Source organism: Mirounga angustirostris, unplaced genomic scaffold, assembly GCF_029215605.1.
Source record: "Mirounga angustirostris isolate CCGP_5_RB_7025 unplaced genomic scaffold, mMirAng1.0.hap1 SCAF_12, whole genome shotgun sequence".
In the NCBI taxonomy this organism is placed as follows: domain Eukaryota; kingdom Metazoa; phylum Chordata; class Mammalia; order Carnivora; family Phocidae; genus Mirounga; species Mirounga angustirostris.
Window position 1 is genome coordinate 21,035,760 of NW_026991720.1, and position 27,608 is coordinate 21,063,367.

At 55.7% G+C, this 27,608-nt stretch overlaps 1 protein-coding gene and 1 long non-coding RNA gene across 2 annotated transcripts in view; one reads left to right on the forward strand and one right to left on the reverse strand.

Moving 5' to 3' along the window:
• Positions 1–5,731: 5,731 nt before the first annotated feature.
• Positions 5,732–27,608, forward strand: part of PODXL (podocalyxin like) — a 48,403-nt gene continuing 26,526 nt past the window's right edge. The window contains exon 1 of the mRNA XM_045864251.3: positions 5,732–6,072. Within this exon, the coding sequence (XP_045720207.1) occupies positions 6,006–6,072 (67 nt within the window). The 5' untranslated portion in view covers positions 5,732–6,005. The remainder of the gene's footprint in view (positions 6,073–27,608) is intronic.
• Positions 15,044–27,375, reverse strand: LOC135362067 (uncharacterized). The gene is made up of 3 exons (XR_010406377.1): positions 26,439–27,375; positions 21,685–21,824; positions 15,044–17,779 (listed from the first exon to the last, which is right to left on the reverse strand). It is a non-coding gene; the product is annotated as an uncharacterized LOC135362067 (long non-coding RNA).

The following is a 27,608-nucleotide window of genomic DNA, read 5'->3' on the forward strand; positions in this document are numbered from 1 at the left end:
ACATTCAGGTCAATATCCCTAGAGGAAGGCCACGTAACAGAGCTCCATCTGCCTTCAGGTGGATGCCAGGGAAATAAAAGTTTTGATTTCTCATCTGCAAAATGGGGTGATGGTAATATATTTCCCAGGTTGTATGAAGATTAAGTCATTTTATTTTATTTTATTTTTATTTTATTTATTTATTTTACAGATCTTATTTATTTATTTGACAGAGAGACACAGGGAGAGAAGGAACACAAGCAGGAGGAGTGGGAGAGGGAGAAGCAGGCTTCCCACGGAGCAGGGAGCCCGATGCAGGGCTCGATCCCAGGACCCTGGGATCATGACCTGAGCTGAAAGGCAGACGCTTAACGACTGAGCCACCCAGGCGCCCCTATTTATTTTTTATAAGATTTTATTTATTTATTTGATAGAGAGAGACACAGTGAGGGAGGGAACACAAGCAGGGGGAGTGGGAGAGGGAGAAGCAGGGAGCTGAGCAAGGAGCCCGATGTGGGGCTCTATCCCAGGACCCTGGGATCATGACCTGAGCCAAAGGCAGACGCTTAATGACTGAGCCACCCAGGTGCCCCTATTTATTTATTTTTAAAGATTTTATTTATTTATTTGAGAGTGAGCGAGTGAGAGAGAGAGAGAGAGCACAAGGGGGGGAGGGGGGAAGCAGGAGGAGAGGGAGAAGCAGGCTCCCTGCTAAGCAGGCAGATTAAGTCATTTTAGGAGAAAAAAGTGTTTAGCACATGCCCAGAATACAGGCATAGCTCCCTGTGATACTATTCAAGCACCTGCTCTGGCCTTGGTCAGCCTCCAGGGCAGAAGAAGCTGACTGCATGCTGTTTTTATCACACTGGGGCAGAGGCAAGAGGGGATGGTCAGGAGCTAAGTGGGAGATGAGATTGGAAAGCAGGTTGGGGCGAACATGTTGTGAAGACAGCTGAAGCTGATGACTTGGGCTTCTTTTATTCCAGCTTAATTAGGAATTGACTCCTATCTCCCTCCCCCAGTTCCATCTCCCCAGCTCATCTTCTTTTGTTCCTGCTATGGGACCTGTGGCTTTTTGAGTTGAGAGACCAACAGCCCAGGACACAGATGCATGAATGCAGATAGTCTTGACCGGGATGCGCGAGGCTCGAGTGCTATTCTGATCCTGGAGGCAGCGCTGCTTCCTAGCTGTGTGAGTGAGGACAGGTCAGCCCAACTCTCCTGGCCTTTTCTTCGCATGTGATGAGGCTGCTGGTGGGCTCAAACATCCACGGGGCCCCAGGCTCTCTCTGAATCTGAGGTGTTTGGGAATTTGAGGGATCACAGTTAGGTGCCTGGCTATGACTCCTGCCTGCACCTTGATGGCTCTTCAATCTCTATTTCTAGTCCTTTCTCAGGTCTGAGCTTCAGTGTCTCAGATGTAACTTCTAGACATGACCCTTGAGTGCTCCATGGGTATTCAGAGTCCATAGGTTCAGAATTGGACTCATCATTTTCTTCTCCCAAACTTGCTTCTCTTCTACGTTCTCTGTCTCAGTTAGTGACATTCAACCACGGCGCTCAGACAATCCACCCAGTAACACGAGCGGGAAACCTGGAGCCCTGGGCGCCTGGCATGCCTTCAGTCCCTTAGCACACCACACACGCCATACCACGCACCATGTCTACATCCAATGGGTCGCTAACGCCTTATCAGTTCTGCCTCCCAAGTCCCTCTAGTGTCAGATCTCTCCTCCTCCCTCTCACCACCGCTGAGTTCAGGCCCTTTGGGACTGGGACAGATGCACTGGCCTCTCCAAGTGCTGTGACCACCTGCAGTCTGGCACCTGCACTCTGCTTAAGGCAAAATACCTGCAGTTCTCAGCTCCTTACTCTACCAGCCCCGAAATGCCTTTCCTTTTGCTCTTCCCCTGCTGAGGTCTCACTCCTCTTGTGAGACCTCCTGTCCTCCTCAGGAGCCCTCCCTGACCTCCCCAGGCCACACTGAGCCTGTCCCGCTCTGCGCTTCTTTCGTGCCTGCTCATGACACTTCCTATAGCCTCTATGGCACTTTAGCTGTGTTTGTGTTGAGAGGGCAGGGGCTGGGCTGCCCACGTTTGCCTGCTCAGCACTGTGTACAGAGCCCCGCATGCTATGCACATTAGAGCAGATGTTGATGAATAATCATACTTAAGTGCATGACTTTGGGGAGAGGTGCCCAACTTGAACCCCAGGTGACATTCACAGAATCATATAATTTGACAGTCAGAGATAAAGCCCAACCTTGTAGATATAATCCAATCACTTCTTTAGCTATTTAGCCTTTGTGTATTGAGCACCTTCGTGGAGTCAGTTGCCCCTCTCCTAGGCACTGAGATTCCAAGATGAATGAAATACCACTCTGGGCCCCCAAGGAACTTGGAGGTCAGGGGTTAGAAAACCAAAGTAAGGGCATCCTTGGCACCTATGAGCAGGTGCTATGACCTCAGAATGGGTAAAAATATATGCATTTGTCTCTTATTGGAGGGTGTGGTGGCTGAGGTTCTGTCCCATCCCTCAACTGAGATGTTGTGACTCGGGATTAAAGTTATTCCATATGAGGATGAAGAGGACTTTACCAAACCTGCACTTAAGAATGTGGTCAGCGGGGCGCCTGGGTGGCTCAGCGTCTGCCTTCCGCTCAGGTCATGATCCCAGGGTCCTGGGATCGAGCTCCGCATCGGGCTCCCTGCTCAGTGGGGAGCCTGCTTCTCCCTCTCCCACTCCCCCTGCTGTGTTCCCTCTCTCGCTTGCTGTGTCTCTCTCTGTCAAATAAATGAATAAAATCTTTAAAAAAATTAAAAAAAAAAAAAAGAATGTGGTCAGCAACATCACCCAATTGCGGGTGGAGCCCATAATCATGTCCCCTGACTTTTTTTTTTTTTTTAAAGATTTTATTTATTTGCGAGAGAGAGAATGAGAGACAGAGAGCATGAGAGGGAGGAGGGTTAGAGGGAGAAGCAGACTCCCTGCTGAGCAGGGAGCCAGATGTGGGACTCGATCCCGGGACTCCAGGATCATGACCTGAGCCGAAGGCAGTTGCTTAACCAACTGAGCCACCCAGGCGCCCCATGTCCCCTGACTTTAACAGGAACTACGGGAAAAAGCACTTTAAACCTTGTGTCACAGGCCCCTGTGTAATATCTCCCAGGTGGAATTTGTGTTTGCATTCAATATCTCTATCTGTATCTGGATCTATATCTGTGATGTGATAGGCTGTTCTGGGTAGTCTGAAAAAGTGTCAGTAGAATAAGAAAGACCCCACATTAAGAAGTTTAAAATCTTCTAGGGGAGCTAACTCATGCATAAATATAACCAAAATGTAATAAATCCCAGAAGGATTGTGGAACAGCATTTATAAAGCACTTGAAGTTTCCACCATAAGCTCAGGTGATCTGGGCCAGCGAGCTTGCTAGTGGGAACAAGCTGCTAAATAGGACCAAGGACACAGGCCAGTTACCTGGGAACAGATCAGCTCACTGACCATAGGTGACCCCAGTAAGCCCAGCCAGCTTCGGGTGTCATTCCTGAAAGTCCCATTGTACATAAGTATGTATGTGTGTGGGGGGGCGGGGTGTTGGATACTTGGGAGGGTCCCTAGTATTCTTATTTTGCTAAGTCTTCAGTTACAAAGAGCAGGTGCTGTTTCCTAAACCCAGATGTCTGCTCTCATTTTAAATTTTGCATGATCTGGTAATTGGACCGATCCCAAATCGTGGGAATTTAAAATGCCCCAATTTTGAAATATACATTCTCTTTTTACAAAACTAACATGTTCCTTTACAGGTTTCCAGAGAAATTGATCCACTGAGTGCAAAGCACTGTTTTAAATCAAAGAGCATATAATGCAAATTTTTTAATTCCCAGTTTTTTAATTGTACTGCTTGGTTTCAGACAGAGAAACAAGCTTTTGTTGACATGGATATTAGGGGAACAGTGCTAAAATACATCAACGATAGTCACACATCCCACGGTATTTACAGGGAACACCCTCTGTCTTTCCCATATGCGGCATGGAAAACAGGGTCAGAACGATCCTGCAGAAACTTCCCGATGAAAACAGCATGGTCAGCCGTTCCCAAGGTCGAGCCCAGCTCCGGCGGAACCCCAGCTAGGGCTCCAGCGCTTAGCGCTTCCTTCACTGCTCCAGAGACGCCGTGCCAGTCCTGCAGCGCCTGCGTGCAGCGACATGAGGGGCTCAAGGAGTCCAAGGTCCCTGTAACGGGGCTAGGGCCAGGGCACCCTCCTTCTCTCCCAGACCCATCTGAAAGACACTCCAGATGATCAGCCCAGGAGTCTCGTGAGCCAGATCCAGGCTGCTTCCCCCCACCCCCCACTCCCGCAGCGTCCAGGGTTAATCTACCCCTCCCCTTCTAGGTGCGCTTCATCCCACTTCCCCCGCCCAAGGCGCCGGGGGCTCAGGAAACTTCATTTTTCTCCCCACACCACCACCGACAGCTTTTGCAAAAACAAAACAACATAAAACAACAACAAAAAAGGAGGGGATTCTTCTTTGTTCTTTCACTGGGTTAACTCGGTTTATGGAATTCAACTCCCACCCCCATCCCAAACAGGCAGATTTCTCGCACCAGCTCATCAAGTGCTGGCCGCTTCATTCTGTGTTCTGGTCCTGGGCTAAGTGCTCGTCCCCTAGTGCCTTAGTTAAAATCTCATAGCAAGCCTCGGAGGTCGGTGGTGTGGTCCCTATATTACAGATGCAAAAAACCGAGTACCGAGAGCAACTTGCCCAGGGTCTTTACTAATTAGGTGGGCACAACTGGATTTGGAACCCAAATCGGGTTTGACCCCAGGCCCTAAATCTTTATTGTTGTTCTTTGTACAGCAAGAATAAGGATAGTAGCTGATACTTATTGAGCATTAGTATTTGCCAGGCACTGTGTGCAAAGTATTTCTCCAAACTACTCTCAGAGGCAGGTATGTCACTTACAAGTTACTGGGTCTCGAGCGAATTTCTTAACCTCTTTTTGACTCAATTCCCTGTCTGCAAAATGAGGCTAAAAATATAGCTGTTGTGAAGAGTAAATGAAATAATATTGGTAAAGCCATGAGAACACAGACGGGCACATATTCATCCCTCAAAAAGTCCTTTTTTTTTTTAAACCATCACCTCCATTTGACAGGTGAGGAACCTAGGCTTGGAAAGATGAAGCAACGAACGAGTCCAGACTGCCCAGTGCACACTCTGCAGCGCAGACCTGCTCGCAAGTGGTGCGGAAGGCGGGCTCGCCCGCAGGTGAGTTGCACCTGGCAGCCGGGAGACGTGCTTCTCCGGAGTTGCAGCACAACGCGCCGCAGCCCGGAGGCCTGGAAAGATCCTTAGCGAACACACAAGGCTGGGGGTCGCCTCGCTCCGGATTTGGGCGTGCGAGAGCCCTGGCGGTGTCGGGGGTCCCTCCGGATCCCCGCAGAAGCACTGCGGCGACACCTGTGCGCCGGGGCGGGCTGACCCGCGGGCGGGGGAGCGGTCCGGCGCCGGGAGCCCCCCGCCGCCCGGCGCGCGAACACACACGCCCCACCCCGCCCGCCCGCCCGGGGCCGCTCGCCGGGGGCCGCTCGCCGGGAGCCCGCGGCCAGCCCGCGTCCCCCCGCCCGCCGCGCTCCAGGGCGGAGTTTCCTCCTCTGCTCATTGTTCCCGGCCCAGCGCCCGCCCCGCCCCGCCCCGCCCCGCCCGGCCCCTCTGCCTCCGCCCGCGCGCTCCCGGGGGAGGCGGAGGGGGCGGGGGCCGGCGCGGACGGGACGGGAGTCGCCGCAGCCGCCGGCCGGGCCCAGCCGCGCAGACACCGCCCGCGACGCAGCCACCCGCCGCTCCTCCGCCGCCTGGCGCCGCGCCTCAGCCCCGCTCTGCCGCAGCGGCCGCGACTCGGGAGCCCCGGGTCTCCGCCCCGCCGCCGGAGCCACAGCCAGGCCTCCGTGAGCGGCGCCCGCGCTCTCGCCGTTCGGACGCCCGGACCCGCAGCCACCTGCCCCCGGCCCGAGGCCAGGACACGATGCGCTCCGCGCTGGCGCTCTCGGCGCTGCTGCTGCTGCTGCCGCCGCGCTCGCTGTCCCGGGAAGGTGAGTGGTGGCCCGGGCTCCGCGGCGACCCCACCGTGCCCGGGCGCCCCCGGCCGGGCCGCACCTCGTGGCGGGACCCTGAGCGGCCCCTGCGCGCGCCTCCCGCTGGGGCCACGCGCGGAGCCCTGACCTTGAACCGCCCACTCCCTTCCAAACCCGAGAACACCGCAGGTGCGGGGCCCGCGCGCGGATAGTCCCCGGTCTCCATCCCGATGGAGTGGGAGGTGGACTGTGGTGGGGCGAACAGTGGCGCGCCGGCCATGAATGGGTTTGCGGGCAAAGCGAGCGGGGCGTTGAGGCACCGCGAGGCCCCACGCGTTTGCGGGACCCCCCAAGTCTGATCGCTCTTTTTCTCGGTGTCGGAGGGGATGAGCAACGGTGTCGTGTAGTCGTCGATCCCAGCAAAACGGCAGGCTGGAAGCTCATGGGGAAGTCCCTGGAGCAGGGGACAAGCCTCTGGTAACGGCTCACGCGGGTGATGTGTTCCGCGTTGGCAGAGAGGTTTTTTCCAAGCGGTGTGTGCAGTTGGGCTCACCTGAGCCTGTGCTGGGGCATGTAAAAGGGGAGTAAGTGGACCTTCCACCAGCTCAGAGTCACCTGGCTGTGTTGGATCCCTGTCTTCTCCACTACCAATATACTTCTCTGTACTCGCATATGGCCAGGAAGGTGAACCTCCCCCCATAAACAGGAACTTGCCTCATGAAACAAGCTTGGGTGCACCTTAGAAACAACCCCCATATTTTTTCTGAAGGTGAAATGTTACCCTCTTAGGGGGACAAGGGGGTGGCCCAAAGCCCCTGAGAACAGCTGGAGGGTCAGCCCCAGGAAAGAGAGGCCTTTTCTTTGTGGCCTGCCTGAGCACATGCCCGCCAGGAGAAAGAGTGGAGGGGGTGCTCCTCCCCTGGGGCCAGGAGGACTTTGGTGACAGCTCCAGAAGGGAGCCTGCTGCTGGCAGGCCCTGGCATTTGGGACTGAACTCTTAGGGGCAGCACAGCCTCTTCTCTGCACCACATGGAACCTTGGGTGGGAAGGGGCTGGTTCTCTGAGGGCAAGCAGGTGTGAGCATCCCGCCGTGGGCGGCCCTGACACTCCACTAGCTCAGCCTAAAAGGAAAGGGCACTTGGCAGTGGGCAAAGGTGTGTGCTCCCAAAGGGTATGTTGTGGTGTGAAGAGTGGTCTGAACAGCTCTGAGGATGACAGTCACCTCGCATTTGCGCGACCTGCAGGACTGAGAAGATGTTGGAGTGTGGCCACTCCTCAACTCTGCTCTCAGAGCAGCCAGACTTCAGCGAGGGCCTTGACACGCACCTTTTTGGAAGGAGCCTCTTAGCACCACCCAGAAGGGAGACGGGCTGTGTTGAGAAGGATAGGCTAGTTCCCCGGGTGCCAGAGCCTAAAAAGACTGAGCTTTGAGGAGAGGCCGGGGGCTGTTCTGCACTAAGAGATGCTCCGGAGCCAACCGTGGGAAAATCTCCAAGCCCAACTCACTGCTGACTTCAAGGCTGGGACTGCCTTCCCTAGCATCTGGGCACTGCCCAGAAACCATGCCTCTTCCAGGAAGCCCTCCTCAAGCCCAGCACGGGGCATGGCATGTGGAAGGACTTGATACATGGAAAACAAATGAACCGCAATGACCAGCACCGCACTCCCATCCCCATCAGCAAGTCTCTTGGCCTTTGCAAGCCCCCAGGGCCCAATCCCTAAAATGCTATTGTGATATATAATAAGGGGATAAAGGTAAGTGTTTGGAAACTTGTAAAGCACAGGGAGTCTCTTTATTATTATTTGTGTACCTTGAGGCAGAAAAGGCTGGAGGGGTGCAGGCGTGCTGCTCAGTCCTGTGCTGATTTAATACCTTCCTAGAGGGGGTCAGTAAGGACCACCCTATCTCTCTGCCCTTCTGAAGGTGTGGCCTCCTGGGCCGCCATCATCAAGGATGGGGTAACCCCCCCAAACTGGTGGAATCCTGTGATTCAGTTCTAAACCATAAGGGGTTATAGTGTGAGTCTCCTTAACAAAGGAATTACCCCACCTACGGAGCTTACCTTTTAGTACAGGCGGATCACGCTGCTGAAAGCATAAGCAGCATTAAGCCCAGGGGCCTGACAGTCCATTAGACAGACCTCTTTTCAGTACTTTCGGTTTGATATTCACTGGGTTGAGCCACATGGCAAGTTGTACCTCTGAGCTCAGTTTCCTTATCTATAAGACAGAATAAAAGAGAAGAGGGCACCTCTAGTTTCTCATTATGTAACATTTCTGGGGTTTTCTGCCCTGTTAGCTGCGGAAAGGACAGGCTGACTTGGAACATCAGTCTGACTGAATCATTCCATGGGTGAATCCTGGGAAGGGAAAGGTGGCTTGGTCTGGTGGAAAACACTCAGACTTTGGGTCAGACAGACCCGCGAGGCTGTAGACAAAATAGCGAACCTCTTGAGCCTCGGTCTCTTTGTCCATAAAATAATGACAAAGCTACCTTGTACGTTGCTCTGAAGATGAGAGAGAACAGACGGAATGAGCTCGACAGTGTGCCAGACTCATGGTCAGAGCTCAATCAGTCCTAGCTGTGATGATGAATAAAGCATGTGTATTGAGAACTTGATGGGTCTAAGGCCACTGAGTGGCAGGACTCTGCTAATGTTTGTGGGTAGTAGTTGGTATGTGGTAGCAAAGGCTGAAGCTTTCGAGCCACGAGGTGGGGGTAAAGGAGGCTTGTGCAAGAGAAGTGGTGAGATGTGGGGAGCGGTGACCTAGGCAAAGCTTCCTGAAGGAGGTGAGGGTTTATACAGGGATTTTAAGATGAAAAGGGTCAGTGTAGGGGCGCCTGTGTGGCTCAGTCGGTTGAGCGTCCAACTCTTGGTTTGGGCTTAGATCATGATCTGAGCCCCGTGTTGGGCTCTGTGCTCAGTGGGGAGTGTGCTTGGGATCCTCTCTCTCCCCTTCCCTCTGCCCCCTCCCTGCTGTGTGCTCTCTCTCTCTCAAGTAAATAAATAAATCTTTTTAAAAAAAGGGTCAGTGTGGGGTGGTGAGACCATTTCATAGGCTGGCTGGGGCTGAATGAATTGCAGGGTGGAGGGGAGACACAGGCTGGGCGTCATGATGTGGGTTCTTGAGATGGGTTGAGCTGTGGGAAGGCTTTGGGGAGGAGGTGAGCTTTCAGAGCCCAGTGAGAAAGTTCCATGGGATGAGGTCAGGGGATGGTGGGTATTCCTAGCATGATGCTGCTTGGGCATGGCTCTGAGGCAAGAGTGAGCAGGCCGTGGGGGGTTAGGAGCAGACTGGTCTCAGCTGGTGGGAGAAGAGGAGGGGTAGGGGGTCACAAAGCTCCCAGGTGGCAGCTTGGCCAGAGCTTTAGGGTGTGGCCGCCCCAGGAGGGGTAGAGGAGGCGGGCTTGGCACTTGCCGGAGGGGGTGTCCTCTGGCAGTCACCAGGACACCGAAGTGGGGATAAGCACATAGGCACGGGGGCTGCACCACATCTGCCTTTTCCTGAGACATCCAGGCTTGAAGGGAGAGGAGGGGCTCCTGCTGGGTGGGATTTGAGACCTCTGTCCTCTGGAAGCTGAGAGAAGGGGCCCCCACCTGGTTGGAATTCCCTCTTAGCAGGGCAGACTAGATAATTTAATCCTGTCTGTCCTCTGGTATCATCTCTGCTGAGAAGCCTTCCCTGGTTTCTAGATGGAAGCAGATGATGTTTGGGTGTCTCTTTCAGCCATGCAGGGGCCCCTCTAGGGCAGGGGCAGCCGCAGTCTCTACCTCCAGGGCCCCCCGCAGCCATGGGCACTGAGCAGTGGCTCGACATTTTATCTGCACCCTTCACCTGAGTGGAACTGGCCCAGGCCCTGGTTTCAGGCTTTCGGAAAGGGGAGCCCGAGACCAGCTCACATCCTGGGCAGTGATGCTGGCCAGTGGGCTGTTCCTGCAGCGGCCAGAACTGGCAGGGACAACTGTTGAGGGTCGGGGCTTGGGGTCCCAGAACGGACCAGTGGCTGCTGTGAGCACAGCTCGGCACTTAGCTCAAGGCCCCCTACTCCTCAGGAAAGTGGGAGGAACCCTCTGGACAGCTCGCTGCACTTTTTGGGACGGGGGTCGGGACTTAGATGGTTCTACTCTGGTAAGAGCTTCTTCACATCTGGGCACCTGGGTGGTTCAGATGGTTAAGCGTCTGCCTTCGGCTCAGGTCATGATCTCAGGGTCCTGGGATCGAGTCCCACATCGGGCTCCCTGCTCCTCGGGAGCCTGCTTCTCCTTCTGCCTCTCTCTCTCTCTCTCTCTCTGTCTGTCATGAATAAATAAATACAATCTTTAAAAAAAAAAAAAAAAAAGAGCTTCTTCACCTCATCCGTGCCAAGGCCCCAGGAGCCTTCTGCAAGTTTGCTGAATGGAAGCTGCATATTGGAGAAAGACAATGGCCCTCTTCTATCCATCCGCTGCCCATGAGCCCGAGCCTCAGTCCCAGCCCCAGCCTGCCTGGAGACTTCCTCACTCCTAGAGGCCAAGGAGCTCTTTCCTCAGCTCTGGGCTCACTTCCTGTTTGCACCTGAGGGTATGATGCAGGGCAGGGAGCTCAGTTGGCAGCGTTTCCTGTCCCGTCCCACTCCCAGGAACGCAGGTGAAGTTGCTTGGGGTCTCTCCTTACCGTGGGTCCTGTGCACGTGGTGGGGATGTTAGAAGATCAAGGAGGTTGTGACTCTGGGCCACACAAGCCTCATGACAGTAAGTATTCCCTTATGGAAGGCCTTCAAGAGAATCTCCACAGAGGATACAGTACATGGAGCCTGTTCGTATTACAACAGCATTTACCATGAGACCCCTTCAAGTAGGCTGTTCAAAATAGAATTCAGTTGGCCGAGGGTGATTTCCACACTGCTGTTAAATAATCCAGAAAATCATAGAACACAGAATTCTAGAGCTGGGAAGCCTTCTGGAAATCTTCTACACCCACTCATTTTGCAGATGAGGGACTGCAGACCAGGGAGTGGGGTCGCTTGCCCAAGTCTTCGTGACTCCCAGCGACGGCGCCCCAGGAGATGCGTGCGCCGCCATAGCCCTGGGCGGCGCCTTTCTGTGCTGATTCTCTCCCGGGCACTGGAGAAACTCATCAAAACCCTTTTTAGAAAGGGTTTCATGATGGTGACAATGCTATACTGTGCCCAGATTCTCCCCATCCCTCCACCTTCAGGGTAAGTTGAGGCTTGGAGCTACTTTATTCCTTGGAGTAAGGCTCTCCACGGGCTGTGGCCAACATGCGGGCTACACCGTACCTGTCTATCTGCCATTGCCTGGGAGCCCTGCTGGTGACTACAGCATCCAGCCAGCATCTGGAACACAAGTGGGCAGCCATGCTTGTTGGATGCCTGGTGCACGCATCCGGCCCTTCCAGCTACCCTCCATTCCAAGCCCTTGTATTGACTCTGGGCTGTGGTCCCACCTTGTACCACACTAGTGATAGTCAGCGCGGACCCCCAGCTTTGCTCGGCCTCCCGGCCACCCATCCTCCCTCTGTCCCCACCCCTTTCCCTGACAAACCACCACCACCCTCTCTTCCTTTGTAGCCTTATCCCCCTCGGGTCAGCCACCTCGAACTTCCCTATGGCCAGGGCTCTGGGTGGCACCGTGTCCGCCAATTGTCGTGGCCGGAAGGCTGTGTGCCTCAGCCCAAGGGGAAGAGAATTCTGAGGAATGGCTGACTGAGTCTTGCCAGGCAGCCCCAGGTTGGGATGCTGGGGGCCCTCCCAGAGCCAGGCCCCCGGAGACACATGGGCTGACCAGGAGCCCACAACTGTCTCACCTCTACCTTTCAGCATAGAAGGGACAGTGGGGAAGTGAGGCCTGGTGAGGAGGGCACTTTGGAGGCCTCGCCCCCTTTCTTACCTGAAATTCACGGAGCTCTGTCCAAGGGGCCCTTTGGGTCCCCATCGAGTCTGATTCCCATGCTAACTGGCTTTGAACATGCTCAGTGGAGCCACACTCTCCAGCCAGGATAGCAGGAGGTTGTCCTGGGATGGATTTTATCTCACAGACCACTCCAGAGAGGGGAAACTGAGGCACAGCACCAAGCACTCATAGTAAGTGACACAAACGGCTTTTCTCCCAAATATCTACATGCCTCACTCCCTCGTTTCTGTCCGCTAGCCACCGTCTCAGAGAGGGCTCTGGGCTGCCTTGTATAACACACCCTCACAGCCTTACCCTGCATATTTTCCCCAAAGCACTCATCACCTGGGACCTGCTCATTTCTTTGTGTGTCTCTCCCCTGAGTAGACAAGTTCCATGAGGGCGAGGTCCTCTGTCCAGTGCTGTTGCTGCAACAGCTGGAACAGGACCTGGGATATAGTAGATACTTAGTAACTGCTGAATGAACAAATGAAGGAATGAATGAATGAGTCAGTGGCAGGGCTGGTTTAGAACCCCGTCTTGTCTGCCAGTTCTGTGCTGTCCACTTGCAAGGCTCTGACCTGGTTCCAGAAGAAGAGAGGCAGGTGGCCAGCAGGGCTGGCCCTGGGCCCTGGAGGGATGGATGCCTGGGCATGAAGGGGAGCAGGACTCGGGGAGGCAGGAGTGCCGTGGGACGTGCAGCAACCTCTTAGCTGCTTCTGGGCTTCCCCCACCCAGGGGACCCTGCTGTTGAAGGTTAGGGCTGCCGGTGGTTAGAACTTGATTGGGCTGCTCTTAGCCATTAAAAAATAGTGGATTGACCAAGACAGATAGACATTCCCTCTCACATGATAGATGTTCAGAGGGCTGGAACGGTGGGTCTGCCATCTTGAGCACGCCGCCTTGTGGTCCAAGATGGCTACTGGGGCTTCAGCTGTCAGGAAAAAAGAACGAGAGGGTTGCGGCTCCTCTTTTGAGGGTACTTGCCAGAAACCACACACCACACTTCCAGGGACATTTGTCAAACAGAACTTGGTCCTGTGGCCACACCTAGCTGCAAGGGAAGCAGGGAAGCATACTTCCCTCAGGGAAGAGTAATTTTTATTTCAGGCACCCATATGGCTGACCCAAAAATCAGTTCAGTTATGGAGAAGTCACAGAGGGCCTGGGTGGCTCAGTGGGTTGGGTGTCTAACTCTTGGTTTTGGCGCGGGTCATGATCTCTTGGGGTCGTGGGATTGAGCACCCTGCGGGGTTCCATACTCAGCACGGAGCCTGCTTATCCCTTCTTCCTCCTCCTTGCCGCTTCCCCCTCCCTTGCTCATGCCCCCCTCCCCCTGCTCATGCCCGCGCTCTCCCCCCCCCCTCAAATGAATAAATAAATAAATAATATCACATTCACAAAGAATGGATGTTGGACCATAGCCTTAGTCCCTGCAAACCTTGGGTTTCTCTGCAGATGCCCGCAGGCCTCATCTTGCCAATCACATCAGCTGTTTCTGCACAAGGGAAACTTCATGGCCTAAGGCTTTGCCCCTCTTTGGCTAAGCCAGTTTCAGCTTATCCCTCATTTTCTGTGGCTCCCGCAATTTGGTGTGCTGATGGAGGAGTTCCTTGTCATGCACAAGGAATCCTGGCCACTTCCCACTCAGGCCCCTTAGCCTGCAGCTGCCCCAGGGAGCCGAGGTGCCCTGGGGACCACCCGTGAGCCAGGCCTCCTCCGGGTTTGGCCCTGGGGGACCTGCTTCCCCTCACTGTCCTTGGAATGGGAAAGAAGGATTTCTACAGCGGATCCTCCCCTTTCCAGCTCAGCAGGGGCAGGTACAGGGCGGAGGGAGGTACCATCTTAAGAGCTCGGTCCGCGGACGCTCATGAGAGCAAGCTGGAGGCCGGTGGCTTTTAAACCCGGTGGAGGTCCTCTCTGGAGCTGGTTTGGGGGCCATTGAGAGGTTGGGGTACACCGAGAGGGGAAAGCTAAGAGGAGGCCAATTTAGGGGGTACTCTGCATCCCCCCGCCTCTTTGGGCAGCTCTGCTTTTATCTGTTCGGTACGGTAGGTCTCCACAGAAGAATTCCTTTGAGAAAAATTCTGCTGTCAAAGAGAAGAAAAAATGAAATCGCTTGGCATGAGGCCCCAGGCTTTGAAGTTAGAAGCCTGGATTTTAGTCTGAGCTTCGGCACTCGCCAGCCTTGTGGTTTCAGACTCGTTCCCTGGCCTCAGTTTCCCTAGCTGTAAACTAGGTGTTAATGCCTTCCTCCACAGTGAGGCGTCTGACATGTAGGAAGCATCAGTGCATCGGCTTTCGCTCTCGCCCTGCGTGAGGTTGACGAAAGGGACCCTGTCGCTGCCCCGTCCCCAGCTGGAGCACATGCAGTGCCCTCTCCAGGCCAGGCCTTTGCCCATTTATTCGCTGGCCCACGGCCGGGTCACTCGGGATGAGCATGTTGCAGACCACGCTCACAGATGAGAGTGGGCTCAGCTAAGCAGGGGTTACGGTGGCCAGCACCACCTGCCCCATGCGTGCCTGGTTCCCAGCTGGCGCTTCTCGCCCCACTTCTCGGGCGCACTGCCCTTCACTTGAGGCTGCAAGTCAAGGCTTTCCTCAAGCCACCAACACCCCGATTCTGGCAGCCCCTGAGGCTCTGCTCATCACACTGTGAAATGGAGAGTCACAGCCTACCACTCCTTGTCTACCGAGATCAGCAGTCCTCTGGCCACTCGTGCTCCACTGCCCCTGGGCAGGCCACGGATCTGAGTGTCACCCTCTAAATAGCTTCCTTCCTCCTCCTCCACCCCTACCTGACTCCAGCGCCAAACTCACGGTGGCACCATCCAAGCCAGGCAACAAAGCACGATGGCGGTCTTTGCAGCATCTCTACACTTTGCCTTCTTTGGGGAGGTTGCAACCCAGCAGCAAATACAAACCAGGGAACCGAGTATCTCCTCCCAAAGATGAGAAGTGGGAGGAAGATAGCAACCACTCAGAGCTGCATTTGGCTTTCTGCACCATAATCCCCGGGGGGGGGGGCAAATTGCTCTGTGCCTCAGTTTACCCATATGGTAAATCAGGGCTAGTGCCCTATTTTTTTTGTTTGGTTTTGTTTTTCACCTTTTTTGGGGGGTGGGGCGGGGAGGGCTCCACGCTGGAGCCCAACGTGGGGCTTGAACTCACAACCCTGAGATCAAGACCTGAGCTGAGATCAAGAGTTGGACGCTTAACCAACTGATGCACCCAGGCGCTCTTGTTTTTTACTTTTACAACTCGGTAAAATAAGCCGTATCTCAAACTATGCCCAAAGAGAACACCAGTAGTCCTTAAAAGATATTAACAGTTACGCTCTCAGTAAATGTTTGCTAAACGAATAGGAAGTTTTTCATGAATAAAAGAGAAGCATGATCCAAAAAGTTTGGGAAAGGCTGCGTACTCTTCCCCTTCTTGGAAAGTCAGTGCCTATTATGATCTTAAATGCTCCCAGATCTTAAAGGCCCCTTACTGCTTTTGCTTAAGTCAGCCTTCCCCAAATGCACTTGAATCATGGAAACTTTACCTTTTCTCTTCCGTTAACATCTGGTGGGAAATACTGATGTAAAGGTGGAGGGACCACCTGTCCCAGCTTGTCCAGGACAGAGGGGCATCCAGGGGTGTGTGACTCCGTGCTAGGAGCCACACAGTCCTACTTAAGGAGCTGGATCAGGCACACAGGGGCAGGAGCATTGCTACGCAGGATCTTCTTGGAATGGAAATGTAGCCTCACAGCGCCCTCCTTCCTGAGCGGATTTGTTAGGAAACCACGCAGGAGCTTGTGGCCAGAGTAAAGGCTGCTCATACCAGAGTCTGTGCAGGAACAGGTTCCATCCCAGGCCAGTGGCCCCCCATGGGTACTTATTAACGGTGCTGCTTCTCAGATAGAAGTTGAAGGCGTTATTAAGAAAATGGTGGGTGTGCGTGTTTTTGGCATTGGATCTTTCCACTCAGATGGGGGCACCCGTGGTTTGCCGGTTGATTCTGGCTGCTCTTTTCCCGTGGTGCTTCTTTCTGCCCCAGCTTCTTTGAGTCCCTGTTCCTGAGAGCCTCATGATTTCTGTTGTAAATTCTGTCCGAGGCTGTCACCCTGCCCCCCGGGGGCTTGGAGAAGGGGCTTCCAGAGGATGTTCCGTCAGCCCGCACTGCCACGATGGCTCACGGGGAGGCAGTGGTGCTTGGGGCTTTGTCCTCGGCCCTGGTTACACGTAGATCTCATCCACCTTCAGGCTGTCATTTTTCTGGGAGTCAGGGAGGCGAAGGGTGGGAAGGGGGTGCATCGTGTTTGATGGAGAAACCAGCTTGCCTGTGCTTTCCAGGCTACTGGGAGCACATAGGGCATCCCCACAGGGGCAGGTCAGGGAGCCTGGGGTCCCCTTGCTCAGGCAGAGGTAGCCCCGCACCCCAGCTCTAGGGGGCGCTGCTGAGTAGAGTGTGGCTGAGTCTCAGCCTGCCTGAGCATGCAGCAGCCCTGGGCTGTCAGCACAGTCCCCAGCACGCCCCTTCTCCCGGCCAGGAAGGAGGGGTTCCCACACAGAGCTGCTTCTCACCCCGAGGTCCTCCTGGTCCCCACTTCTCAGCGGCCACAGGGGGCCAAGGCACTAGAGAGCGCGTGCTGTTGAACCTGGTTCCTGGGGAGAGGCAGGGTGGGAGCTTGTCCACCGGCTCTCATTCTCCCCTCGGCATCCCGGAGAGGTTGCACTTGGCTGAAAAACACTTTGGCTTTCCTCCCAGGCCCCGGGGAGAGTCTGGAAGTCTGGTCCTGACCGCACACTATCAGATCTCTGATTTCCGTGGGTCCTCTCGGGCACTCACGTAAGCACAGCAGCTACGGCGGCCCCTGGGGCCTCCTGTGAATGAAGCTCTGGTGTATGGAGCTACTTCCGTGTGTGTCTGGGGCGGGTGGGATGACAGCAGGCATGGAGCAGGGACCCAGGAGGGTCCTGTGTTGGGTGGTGAATAAAGAGCAGGCACAATAAGAAAATGGGTTTGCAGGAGAAAGGGGCTCCATCCACCCGGGGCTGGGAGTCCTCCTTGTGGGGCTCAGTTTTCTCATCTATGGATGAGGGGCTGGCCAGGAGGTCTTGAGGACCCTCCTGTTCAGTATTTCCCAGTGATCCGAAAGGCCTCACTTTCCTGATGATTTTGGTCCCAGAACTGGGAGCATAATAGCGCTGGGTGCAAGCGTGTGGATGTATCCAGGAGGGGGAGGGGGAGGGGAGCTGGGGGGGGGGCCCCGCCTGGGCCGTGCTGATGCTGCGTCACTGGGGATGGCTGGAGGTGGATGGGGGGGTGTGTGCACATGGCAGTGTGAGAGCTCTCAGGGTCTGGCTGGCCTAGGCCCTCCTTCCTCTTCATCTCACTACGGGTCAGCAGCCTCCATCCCTGTCCAGGGGCAAGAGGGGAAGCAGGGGCTGGAACCAGAAGCATATGTGCCCCGCAGGACAGAGAGCCTGCTTTAGGAGCTGGACCACAACGTTCTAGAAACCAAAGAAGGTGGGACCCGGTGCCCAGAACTCTTGACGATTTGCCTATTTCTCCCTTGTTGGGGTGGGATAAAGTGATGTCTTGGGTCCCTTTAGTTCTGATGGCATGAGCCAGGGATGTGGGGGACAGTGAGGTCTGCATGGCTTCGAGAGCAGGGGATGTGCTCAGCCGCTGGTCATGCAGGGCTGTGGACGCGGCCACACCTTGGCCCTCACTGCTCAGCAGCTCACTGCCTCTCTGGCCCCTGCTTCCCCAGCTGCTTCCTCAGCTGAGGGGTGGACATCAGCTCCTTTTCTGGCAGCATCTTCAGCATGATATCATCACTGTAAAAGCAAAGACCAGGCTGTCAGGGAAGATGAAAAAGGCAACGGTCTCTGGGGCCAGTGTCTCTGAAGTCCTCTGGCCTTGGGCTAGGCCACACTCCAGAGGACTGCACCCAATTTCCAGGTGGGACATCCGAGGTGGGAGGATGGTGATGAGTTACCCAGTCTTGAGGTTCCAACTAGCCTCTTCTGTTTTGTTTTGTTTTTTGGTTGTTTTTATTTATTTATTTACTTTTTTGAGAGACAGAGAACGAGTGAGTGTGTGAGGGGGAGGGGCAGAGAGAGGGAGAGAGAGAATCTTAAGCAGGCTCTACACCCAGCGCAGAGCCCAAAGCGGGGCTCGATTTCACAACCCTGAGCCGAAATCAAGAGTTGGATGCTTAACTGACTGAGCCACCCAGGCACCCCTAGCCCCTTCCCTTTTAGGTATGCCTTAGTGCTCTGGGCCCAGGAGTGGCCAGATAAACTTGACCTAGCCATCTGTACCCACCTTGCATGGTAGCAGGACTAGTAACACAATAGGGTGGAGAAAGAGAGGGGGGATGGGCGCACGTGAGGCCACAGGATAGGAGATGGTACCTCCCCTGCCTCCACCCCTTTGGGAGCCCCAGGTCTGACTTTGGTATCAGTCTTGTGTGACCTAAACAAACCTGACCCCCTTTCCTGACCTGAAACACTTCAGAGGGAAACATTCCATTTTGCTGGAAGTTTCTTCTGAATAGAAGAGCTGTGAAATCACTGTGTGTGTGTGTGTGTGTGTGTGTTTGTACCCCTACTTTCTGTTCCCCCTCTGTTGTCATTAAGCCTCCTCGACTACTTTTCGGGGATGAATTTTCAGCTGTTTGGACACCTGGCTCCAACCAGGCTGGCTCTGGGATTCTTGATTCACTTCCCTAGGTGGAGCCCATAGGAAACCAAGCTTCCTTGACTAGCTCTAACATCTCAAACACAGAGGGGACAACTTGGCTTTGTTTAAAAGGAACGTGGCTTTTAACTTTCCCCCGACCGCAGGCCTTGGTGGTGGTGGTAAGAGAGCTAGCCCTCAATTGTTTAGCTATATTCATTTATGAGGTTTGTTTGTTTCTTTTTAAGCAATACGCCCAACAGACCCCCTACTCCCCACAGGCAAGCAGACCTCCTCTGTCCTTAAACACCAAAGAAGTCTAGATTTTGTGCTTGATAGGGGAGTCGTCATGCTTCTTCCCTTACTTCTTAGGGCCAAGCAAAGAGTCTTGGGTGACAGAGTTTTGGCTTTCTTTTTAACTTGCTTTGCAGAGTAAGTGGGGTTTCCGATGGGGAGCCAGCCAACCAAGCCTTAGCTTAGCTCTCCCGACACACCCATTTAGTCTGGGGGACATGTGCTAACAGGGATTATTCTGCAGCAAGAAGGATGCAGGTGTTATTCCTGGAAGGGGAGAATTCTCTCCAGGGCAGAAGAAGAAAAAGTTTGGAAATTTGGAAAGCTCTGCTTGCTGCCTTAACCTTCAGCTTCCAGCAGGCGGAAACCAGTCATTCCCAGGGAAATTCACAGGCCCCGTCGCACAGAACTTTCTCATTCCGCTCCCAGAGGCAACTGTCCCCACTTGTATGAGGGACTTCCCTCTGGCTTCTGGCCCTTGTTTGTTTTCAGCCTGGAGTGGATACTGGGCCCTGGTGGAGGTTTCCAAGGGCAGTGGAGAAATCTGTACACATCTGGTTATTTTCATGGCTTTGGGACGGGGAAGGTGGCGTGGGAATGACAACATCCCCCTCGGAAAAATATTTACCAAGGTTGTTTTTGAACTGACCTCTAAGGGAAGAGTTGGATGCCAAGTGTGCGCATGCTTTGGTGGGAAGCCTGTATGTGCCTGGGGGCTTAGAGAACACTAGGTGTCCCGGGGGAAGCCAGGGGGTCAGTTGCAAAGTTGTACGGCACGGCTGAGCCCTGTGCAGTGGTTCATTGTCATGGGGGGTGGAGCGTAGGACCCTCGCCTCCATGGACAGCCCCACTGATTCTGCTCCGGCCCCCTCTCCTAGCCCGTCCCGCCTGCTCTGCAAGGGGCATGATGATGGGACCGCCTCAGAGGGTGTGGGAGACACCAGTGGGATCACCCACCAGAGAGCTCTCAGTTCAGTGTCTGGCCCATATAAGGCCTCCATAAGGGCTAGATAAAAGCTCAAGTGATGTGATAAACGGGTTTTGATGGGTGGGTTTGCAGAAAATGCCACCGTGTACGGGGAGAGGAAGCACATACTTGTGCCCCATGGTCTCAGGCGTGACGTAAGCCCAGCGGGGCCCGCAGCACCCTGCCCTGCTTTCCTGGCCCTAGCACGACGTTGGCGTCTCCAGCGCATGGGAGGGTGTCGGCAAGGTTGCCAGCCTGGCTTCCCATCCGACCAGACCTGCCCTTCTGCAGACTTGGAGTGTTTTGACATTTCCCCCCAAAGCTTACACATTTTTTTAAGTGTCGCTTTTGTTCCAAGGTAACTACTTCTCTCTCCCTGGAGTGACAAGGAGACCAAGGCTCCAGAGGCCTCAGACTCACACAGGATCGGGGTCTCCTACCCCAGAGCTCACTCTTCCTGTCATCTATGTGCATCACACATGGGGTCCCCGAAACCGATACTAAAGACAGGCCAAAGGCCTGTCTCCCCCCCAGGGTGCTGTCCTGTTGTCCTGACCTTTGCATGGGAGCCCTTCCTGGCCCTGGCAGAGAGGTGAGCTCAGCTGGCTGGGCATCACCCCTGCCTGCTCGCAGGCCCGTTGGTCGGCAGCTCCCGGGCACGCTGCCTGGTCACACAGATCAGGATTCACATGGTCTGCAGCGGCCGAAGGGATTAGGAGGCCCTGGGAAGGGTATTGTTTTCAGGAGGTTAGGCTGTCTTTCCAGCTCAGGAAGAGCCCCAGCCCCTTTCCTGGCCTGGCTGGCTGCCCTCACATGAAGCGTGGAACGCACCTGCCCCAGACCTCCAGGGCCAGCATGTGCGTGCTCCTCTCATCAGGAACAGCCACGACAGGTGGCTCAGAGGCCGGCAGCAGGCGCAGGACAGGGACCTCCGCGTGGGCAGGGAGAGGAACCAGGCGGGGGCAGCTGGGGCTTGGGCAGAGGCGGGGCTGCAGTCTTCGGTGGCACAGTTGACTAAATTCCAAGCTCTCCTCTTACCTCTCTGCCTTCGGCCACAGAATTAGAATAATGAGTAATCCAAAGAATGTATTTAGAAGCTTCCTGCTGAGGAGCTCGGTCCTGCACAGGGTGGGGGTAGGGTTCCACCTTCTGACCCCCACTTGGAGAGCTTCTGATGAGGGTGGGGTGCGGGTGTGCCCTCATTAGGAGGGGCTGCAGAGGTCACCGGAGCCACCCCGCTGTGAACCATGTGCCAACTAAGGCCTCCTGCGGCTGATCCCCTAGGGAAGGAGGAGAGAGCAGGGTCGCTCTAGAGCCCCTGAAAGCCAGGTGGGAGTGACAGCTAGCCAGCCAGGGCGTGGGTCTGGGGTGCCAAAGCTGAGAGGAGATTCCGTCCGGAAGTGGCATCTGGGCGCCGGATGGGGAAGCTCAGGACACGGGGCCTGGGGCTAGCGCTGCTGGTTCCTCTCCCTCCCCACACACTGCAGGGACTCGCAGCAAGAGCCCTGTCCCCTCGGCCCAGCCCCGCACGCCCTGCGGGAAGTGCAGACAGATGTTGCCATGAGCTCATGCGAAGTGGCCCTGTGCTGCGAGCCACCCGAACGCCCACCAGCAGTGGAGTGGGTAAGCGCGTCGTGGGATGGCCACGCGCCGCAGCGGTCCACGGCTGCGTGCCAAGAGAAGGATGGGTCGTGCAAATGAGAAGCCCAGGTAAAGGCCAGGCGCAAACGTCAGTGGGTGGGCAGTACCACCGATGGACACACCACTGGCCCGTGATGTTTAAGTCAGAGGAGCGCTTACCCTTGCGGCTGGAAGGGACCGGCGGGCTTCCAGGATCAGGCGTCCTGTTGGGTGATCTGGGGCCGGGGCCGAGCTGCATCAACGCCTGTGATGTGTGCCATTCTCCGTTCTCCGAGTGTGTGTGATTCTTCACCGAAACACTGTTAAGATGAAGGAGGAGGAGCTGTTCTCTGAGGATCTCCTGACTCAACTCAGCAGCCCAAACCCCAGGCCCCAGACAGTTCGGGGTGGCGGCCCAGGGAGAGAGGCTCTGTGGACCAGGAGCAACCAGCCCCCAGGAGAGGAGGAAGGGAACCGAGTTAGGTGCCCTGCCCTGGCCATTCCCGTGGGGGTCAGAGAGAGCCCAGCGCTGGGCGGCCCCGAGCTCGGGAGCACGGCAAGCACCTGCTGGGGATGGGTGCTGTGCGGGCTCCGGGTGCCAGGGCAGGGCCGCTCTTAGAGTTTTTTCACTTATTCTTTCTCTTTGGTTTTTTGAGTAAGTCACAATGCAGGTGTTTCTGTTGGTGGCATGAGTTACAAATACTTGTTGCCAGGTCGCCATCGTGTAGTTTGGTTTCTCCTAGTCTGCCGGTACGAGCGGCTCCCATTGGGTTCTTCCAGGAAATCGAAGCCTCGTGTCCACAGCTGGATAGAAACCTGGGCACCTCGCCCTAGACCCAGGAGGCTCATGGACATAAGGGGTCTGCAGACCGCAGCCCCTGACCCCTCACTCTCTGTGGTGCTTACCTCTTCTCACCTCGGTTTATTCGCGGAAACCACTGGAGTTTTTCAGCAGGTGTAGATACCACATAAAAGCTCCTGGCCCTCAGTTGGTGGTCAGTGCATTTTTTTTAAGATTATTTATTTATTTATTTATTTGCGAGAGAGAGAATGAGAGACAGAGAGCATGAGACATGAGAGGGAGGAGGGTCAGAGGGAGAAGCAGACTCCCCGCTGAGCAGGGAGCCCGATGCGGGACTCAATCCCGGGACTCCAGGATCATGACCTGAGCCGAAGGCAGTCGCTTAACCAACTGAGCCACCCAGGCGCCCTGGTGGTCAGTGCATTTTAATATGTGAGCTCCTCACCTTCTTCCAGGGGCACACACTCAAGCAGACTCTTTCCATCTTGCCCACACCCCTCAGGGGGGCATCGGGAAGGGGGCAGAAGGGATGTAGCTTGGGGTCACTGAGGAGGAAACCCAGGCCTGGGAGAGATGGGCAAGCCCTGTGTCTCCCCGTGGCTCCCTGCCCGCTGGTGCCAGAGCCCAGCTGGCCTGAAGGGAGGCTTGGGCTGCCCGGCCTTTCCCTGTGAGCCTGTATGGTCTGGGGGTGCTGTCAGGGCAGAACTGGAGGCTTCCTCCCTCGCCCCTGCTCCCGCTTTCCCCCAGGCTTGTCTGAGGAGGTGAGTCCCGGGCCTCAGGCTCTTCTTGCTTTTGCAGGAAGATTCCAATTACCCTCTCCCCTTGTCCACGGCCACCCTGATGCTGTCACGAAAGGGCCTGCGCTGCACTGGGAAGCCTAGGAAGAGACCCAGTGGGTCTGAGGCCGCCTTGTGTCCACCCTCCCCCTGCCGTGTCGAGGCCTTAGAGGGGTGAGCATCCCCAGAGGCTAACAGCCTGGCTCTGTAACAGGGACTTGTGGCGTGGGCGTGACTCCGGGCTCCCTTAGGATATAACCGTGGCTAACGTTAGCCGAGCACTTTCCCTGTGTGCTCACTGCTCTAAGTCCTATTCTTTTTTTTTAAGATTTTATTTATTTGACAGAGAGATAGAGAGCACAAGTAGGCCGAGCGGCAGGCAGAGGAAGAGGGAGAAGCAGACTCCCCACTGAGCAGGGAGCCCTTCCCGGGGCTCGATCCCAGGACCCTGGGATCATGACCTGAGCCGAAGGCAGACGCTTAACCGACTGAGCCACCCAGGCGCCCTGTTCTAAGTACTTAAAGGGATTTAGTTACTAAATATCACGCTCCTCTTCACTTCGGACAGACGGGAAAACTGAGGAATAGAGTTAGACACTTGCCTGGCGCCCAGGCGGGTGCGGGGGGATGGGGCCCCGGATCAGGTGGTTGGGCTCCTGAGGGCGTGCGCTCAAGCACTGGCCTGTGCCGCTCTCACGGGGGCGAGGGAGGGGGAAGGCGCCCCAGTGGGACTGGGCCGGGCTGTGTGTAGGCCCGGGCTCTGGGCGGCACTCCTGGTGCAGGGGTGGTGCATGGGGTGGGAAACGAGAGAGAGGCGCTGGCCTGGGGAGGGAGAGACGGGATGAGGTCCTCTGGCCCTGGTGCCTTCCCTGCGGGGGGGAGTGTGCCCGTGGGAAGCCTGCCTTCCTCCGTTGCTGAGACCTCCACGCTGGACAGCGGCTGCCCTCTCCTGCCTGGGGAAACAGCCAGACAGGGCCCCACCCGAGCGCGAGTGTCAGGCAGGCCAGCTGAAACAAGCTGATAAGGGCAGAACAATTCTAGGTTTGAAGAATGCCCGGAATTATCTCCCCCGAGGGGGCAGCCCTGGGCCCCTCTGGGAGAGCTGGTGCCGAGGAGCCAAGCCTGACAGCCCCTTGGGGTACCTACCGTCCTGCTGCCAAGAGGCACCACGAAGACAGGCTCATAGTGGGGCCGGCGGAGCCGTGGGGCCCCGGGGGAGGGGCAGGGAGGGCGGACCAGGACCTGGGCCGCACGTCGGCCTGTCCCCTCGGCCCCAGTGGGCTGGTGAGGGCAGGCGGGACCGTGCCCTTCCCCGGATGGTCGGAGCAGCCCTTCCTGCCATTCCTGTTCTCCTTACTGACCTCCAGCCCCAGCCCCTTGTCTTAGTGTTAGCTGCTACAAAACACCACGGCCCCCGTGGCCTCAGCAACAGACCTTTATGCCTCGCAGTTCTGGAGGCCGGGAAGTCCAAGATCAGGGTGGCCGCAGGTTCGGGTTGTGGTGAGGGCCCTTTTCCTGGCTTCTGGATGGCCACCCTTCGTGTCCTCACGTGGCAGAGAGGCGAAGCTCTGGTCTCTTCCTCTTTAAGGACACTACTCCCACCCGGGGGCCCCCACCCTCATGACCTCATCTAATCCTGATTGTCTCCCAAAGGCCCCCCCAATACCATCCCGCTGGGGGGTAGGGCTTCAACCGATGACTTTGGTGGGGGGACACAGCTAGTCTATAGCACCCCTCATGCCAGGGAAGTTCACCAGATGCATTTTGGGGGCCCTCAGCCCAAACAGCAGGCTGTTTGGAGGGGTATAGAGAACAGCCCCAGAGGTCACTATCCCTGTTTTTCTTTTTCTTTTTTTTTTTTTAAAGATTTTATTTATTTATTTGACAGCGAGAGACACAGCAAGAGAGGGAACACAAGCAGGGGGAGTGGGAGAGGGAGAAGCAGGCTCCCCGCTGAGCAGAGAGCCCGATGCAGGGCTCGATCCCAGGACCCTGGGAACATGACCCAAGCCGAAGGCAGATGCTTAACAACTGAGCCACCCAGGCGCCCCTATCCCTGTTTTTCAGATGGGGGCCTGTGGTAGGCCGAAAAATACCACCCTACCTGCTCCCAACCCCTCCACCTCCTGCAAAAAAAAAAAAAAAAATCCTCAAACCTGTGATTATCACCTTATTTGGATAAAGGGTCTCTGCAGCTGTAATTAAGCTAAGGATCTTGAGGTGAGATGATCCAGGTGGGCCCTAAATCCAAAGGCAGTTTTCCTTATAAGAGACACAGAGAAGAGGCGACAGACAGCAGTGTGACCAGGAGGCAGAGATTGGCCCAGGAGCGCCCATAGCCCCGGGAGGCTCCAGAGGGAGTGCAGGCCTGCCATACCCCGGCCTCTAGAACTGTGAAAGAATACATTTCTCTTGTTTTAAGCCGCCCAATTTGTGGGGATTTGCTACGACAGCCAGAGGAAACTAATCCAGGATCCAAGGCACAGAGAGGGTCTGGCTTCCCCAGCGCCCAGTGCAGGCCTGGGGAGAAGGCTGAAGCTGGTTGGTACAGCCTCCCTCTTCCCCTCCCTGGGCTCCCAGCCCAGAGCTCTGACCTTTCCCAGCCACTGTCCTCTGCCCACAAGCCCCTTGCTGATGTTGTTCACCCAGGTCAGGCTTCCCCACCCTCCCCACCCCCACCAACACTTGTTTAGGACCTTTGGGGGGTGGGGGGTGGGGACTGGCTTTCTTAAAGCCACAGCATTTATAAGGGATGGGTACAGGGCAAATGAGCAGAACATCAGAGCAAACAGCCTCCAAGGATAGCACCCACATTGGGGCAGAGGGCAGAATCCAGAAGGGCCTCTTGGTGGAAGGCAGTGAGTGCTCAGCTAAGCAGGAGGCAGGGAGGTGGCAGGGAAGGATGAGCAGACAGCGCTGAGGAAGGGGACTTATGAAAACCTGCATGGAATGAAGGGTGCCTGGAAGCAAAGAGGTGGGGACATAACATGGGGGCACACCAAGGAGAGCAAGGGAGTAAGTGTGGCATCGAGAGAGGGCGTCTGAGTTTGGGGCCTGCATCCTCCTAAAGCTCCCCATTTGCCCCACATCGCTGTAGTCCCAGCTACCACCCAGGAGCCTGGCAATAAGCGGACCAATCCAACATGGGCAGCAGGATTTGGGGGCTGAGAGAGGTGGGCTCTAGCACGCTAGCAGGGGCTCAGACTTCAACCAGGCTGCACTGGAGGTAGCATCAGGCTCCTGGGAAAGGCGAGGCTCAGGAAATGGGGGGCACAAACTGGAAAATGAGTTTTGAGGTCGGTCCGTTCTTGGAAAGGCCTCTGAAGTGGCTGTTTTCCCAGCAAGAGCAGACTTACCTATGTCATGCTTAGGAAAGTGCCTCTACCTGAGAAATCTTGTCCTTTTTAACAGATGTGCTTCGTGGGGGCCGAGGCCTTGGGGGATCAGAGGCAGAGCCAGCACCAGAAAGCTCAGATCTCTGGATTCCCAGTCTGTGTGCTTTCCTTTATCCCGCCAATCCGGGAAGACACCAGCTTATCCCACCTGGTTTTTGCCATTTTACTCCCGGCTTTTTGGTGTTATTTCCCTGGAGATTAGAGTAGTCGGGGGTGATGAGCTGGGGGTAACAAAGGAAGGAGGGGTGGACACTGGTGTCCAGGCCTGGCCCTCCCTCCCAGCTCACTGCCTTCCTGCCCTCCCTCCACACGCCCTCTTCCTGGGGCATTCTTTCCAGTTTCCTTTCCCGCTATTAATAGCCGCGAGTCACCCCAGGTCTGTCAGTAGCCAGGAATGGGAGGAAGCAGGCCCTTACCAAAGGCTGAGAGCAGTGTTCGCCTCTCCCCAGGGAGAAGACGGGCGAGCTTCTCCCGCTCCCTCACTGCAGATGGGCGTGCGGAGGAATGGCGCCTTGCAGGTGGAGCCCCCAGCACCCACTCATTTCTTTCAAGACCCCATTCAGGGTCTCTCCTGGTTGCTGGTACCTCTGACCTCTTCGGCAGCCTCCCCTCCCCCACTGCAGACTTTGACTCCTTCCTCTCCTTCTCAATTCTGGGTGACCTCAGTACCCACTTGTATAAACCATGAGATATCCTGGCCTCCCATTTCCGAGACTTTTTCCCATCTCCACTTCATTCGGTCACTCCTGTTTCACACCCTGAACGTGACCAACGCCCCAAACTGCACCACCTCTGAAATCTAAGCATTGCATTCTTTGATCACGATTTTTCTACCTTCCAGTTCCTTTGTTTAAGTACACCCGGACCTAATGCTTGAACCTAAGACAGACAGTCTAGTGACCCATCCCCTCCTCGTGGCCTATCGGCTCCCCCATCTGTTCTTATCCCTCCTGTCCTTCACTCCCCACCACAGTAACCCCGACCTCCCAAATATCAAGTCCCTTGCACCCTGTCCCGCCAGTGTACTCACCTAGCAAGCCCCATTCCCAGATGAACTCTGCCTCCGCTTTTTCCATGCGCACGCCCAAGCAGAACACAGCTGGGGTAAAACCACACGCTGGCTGATTGGAT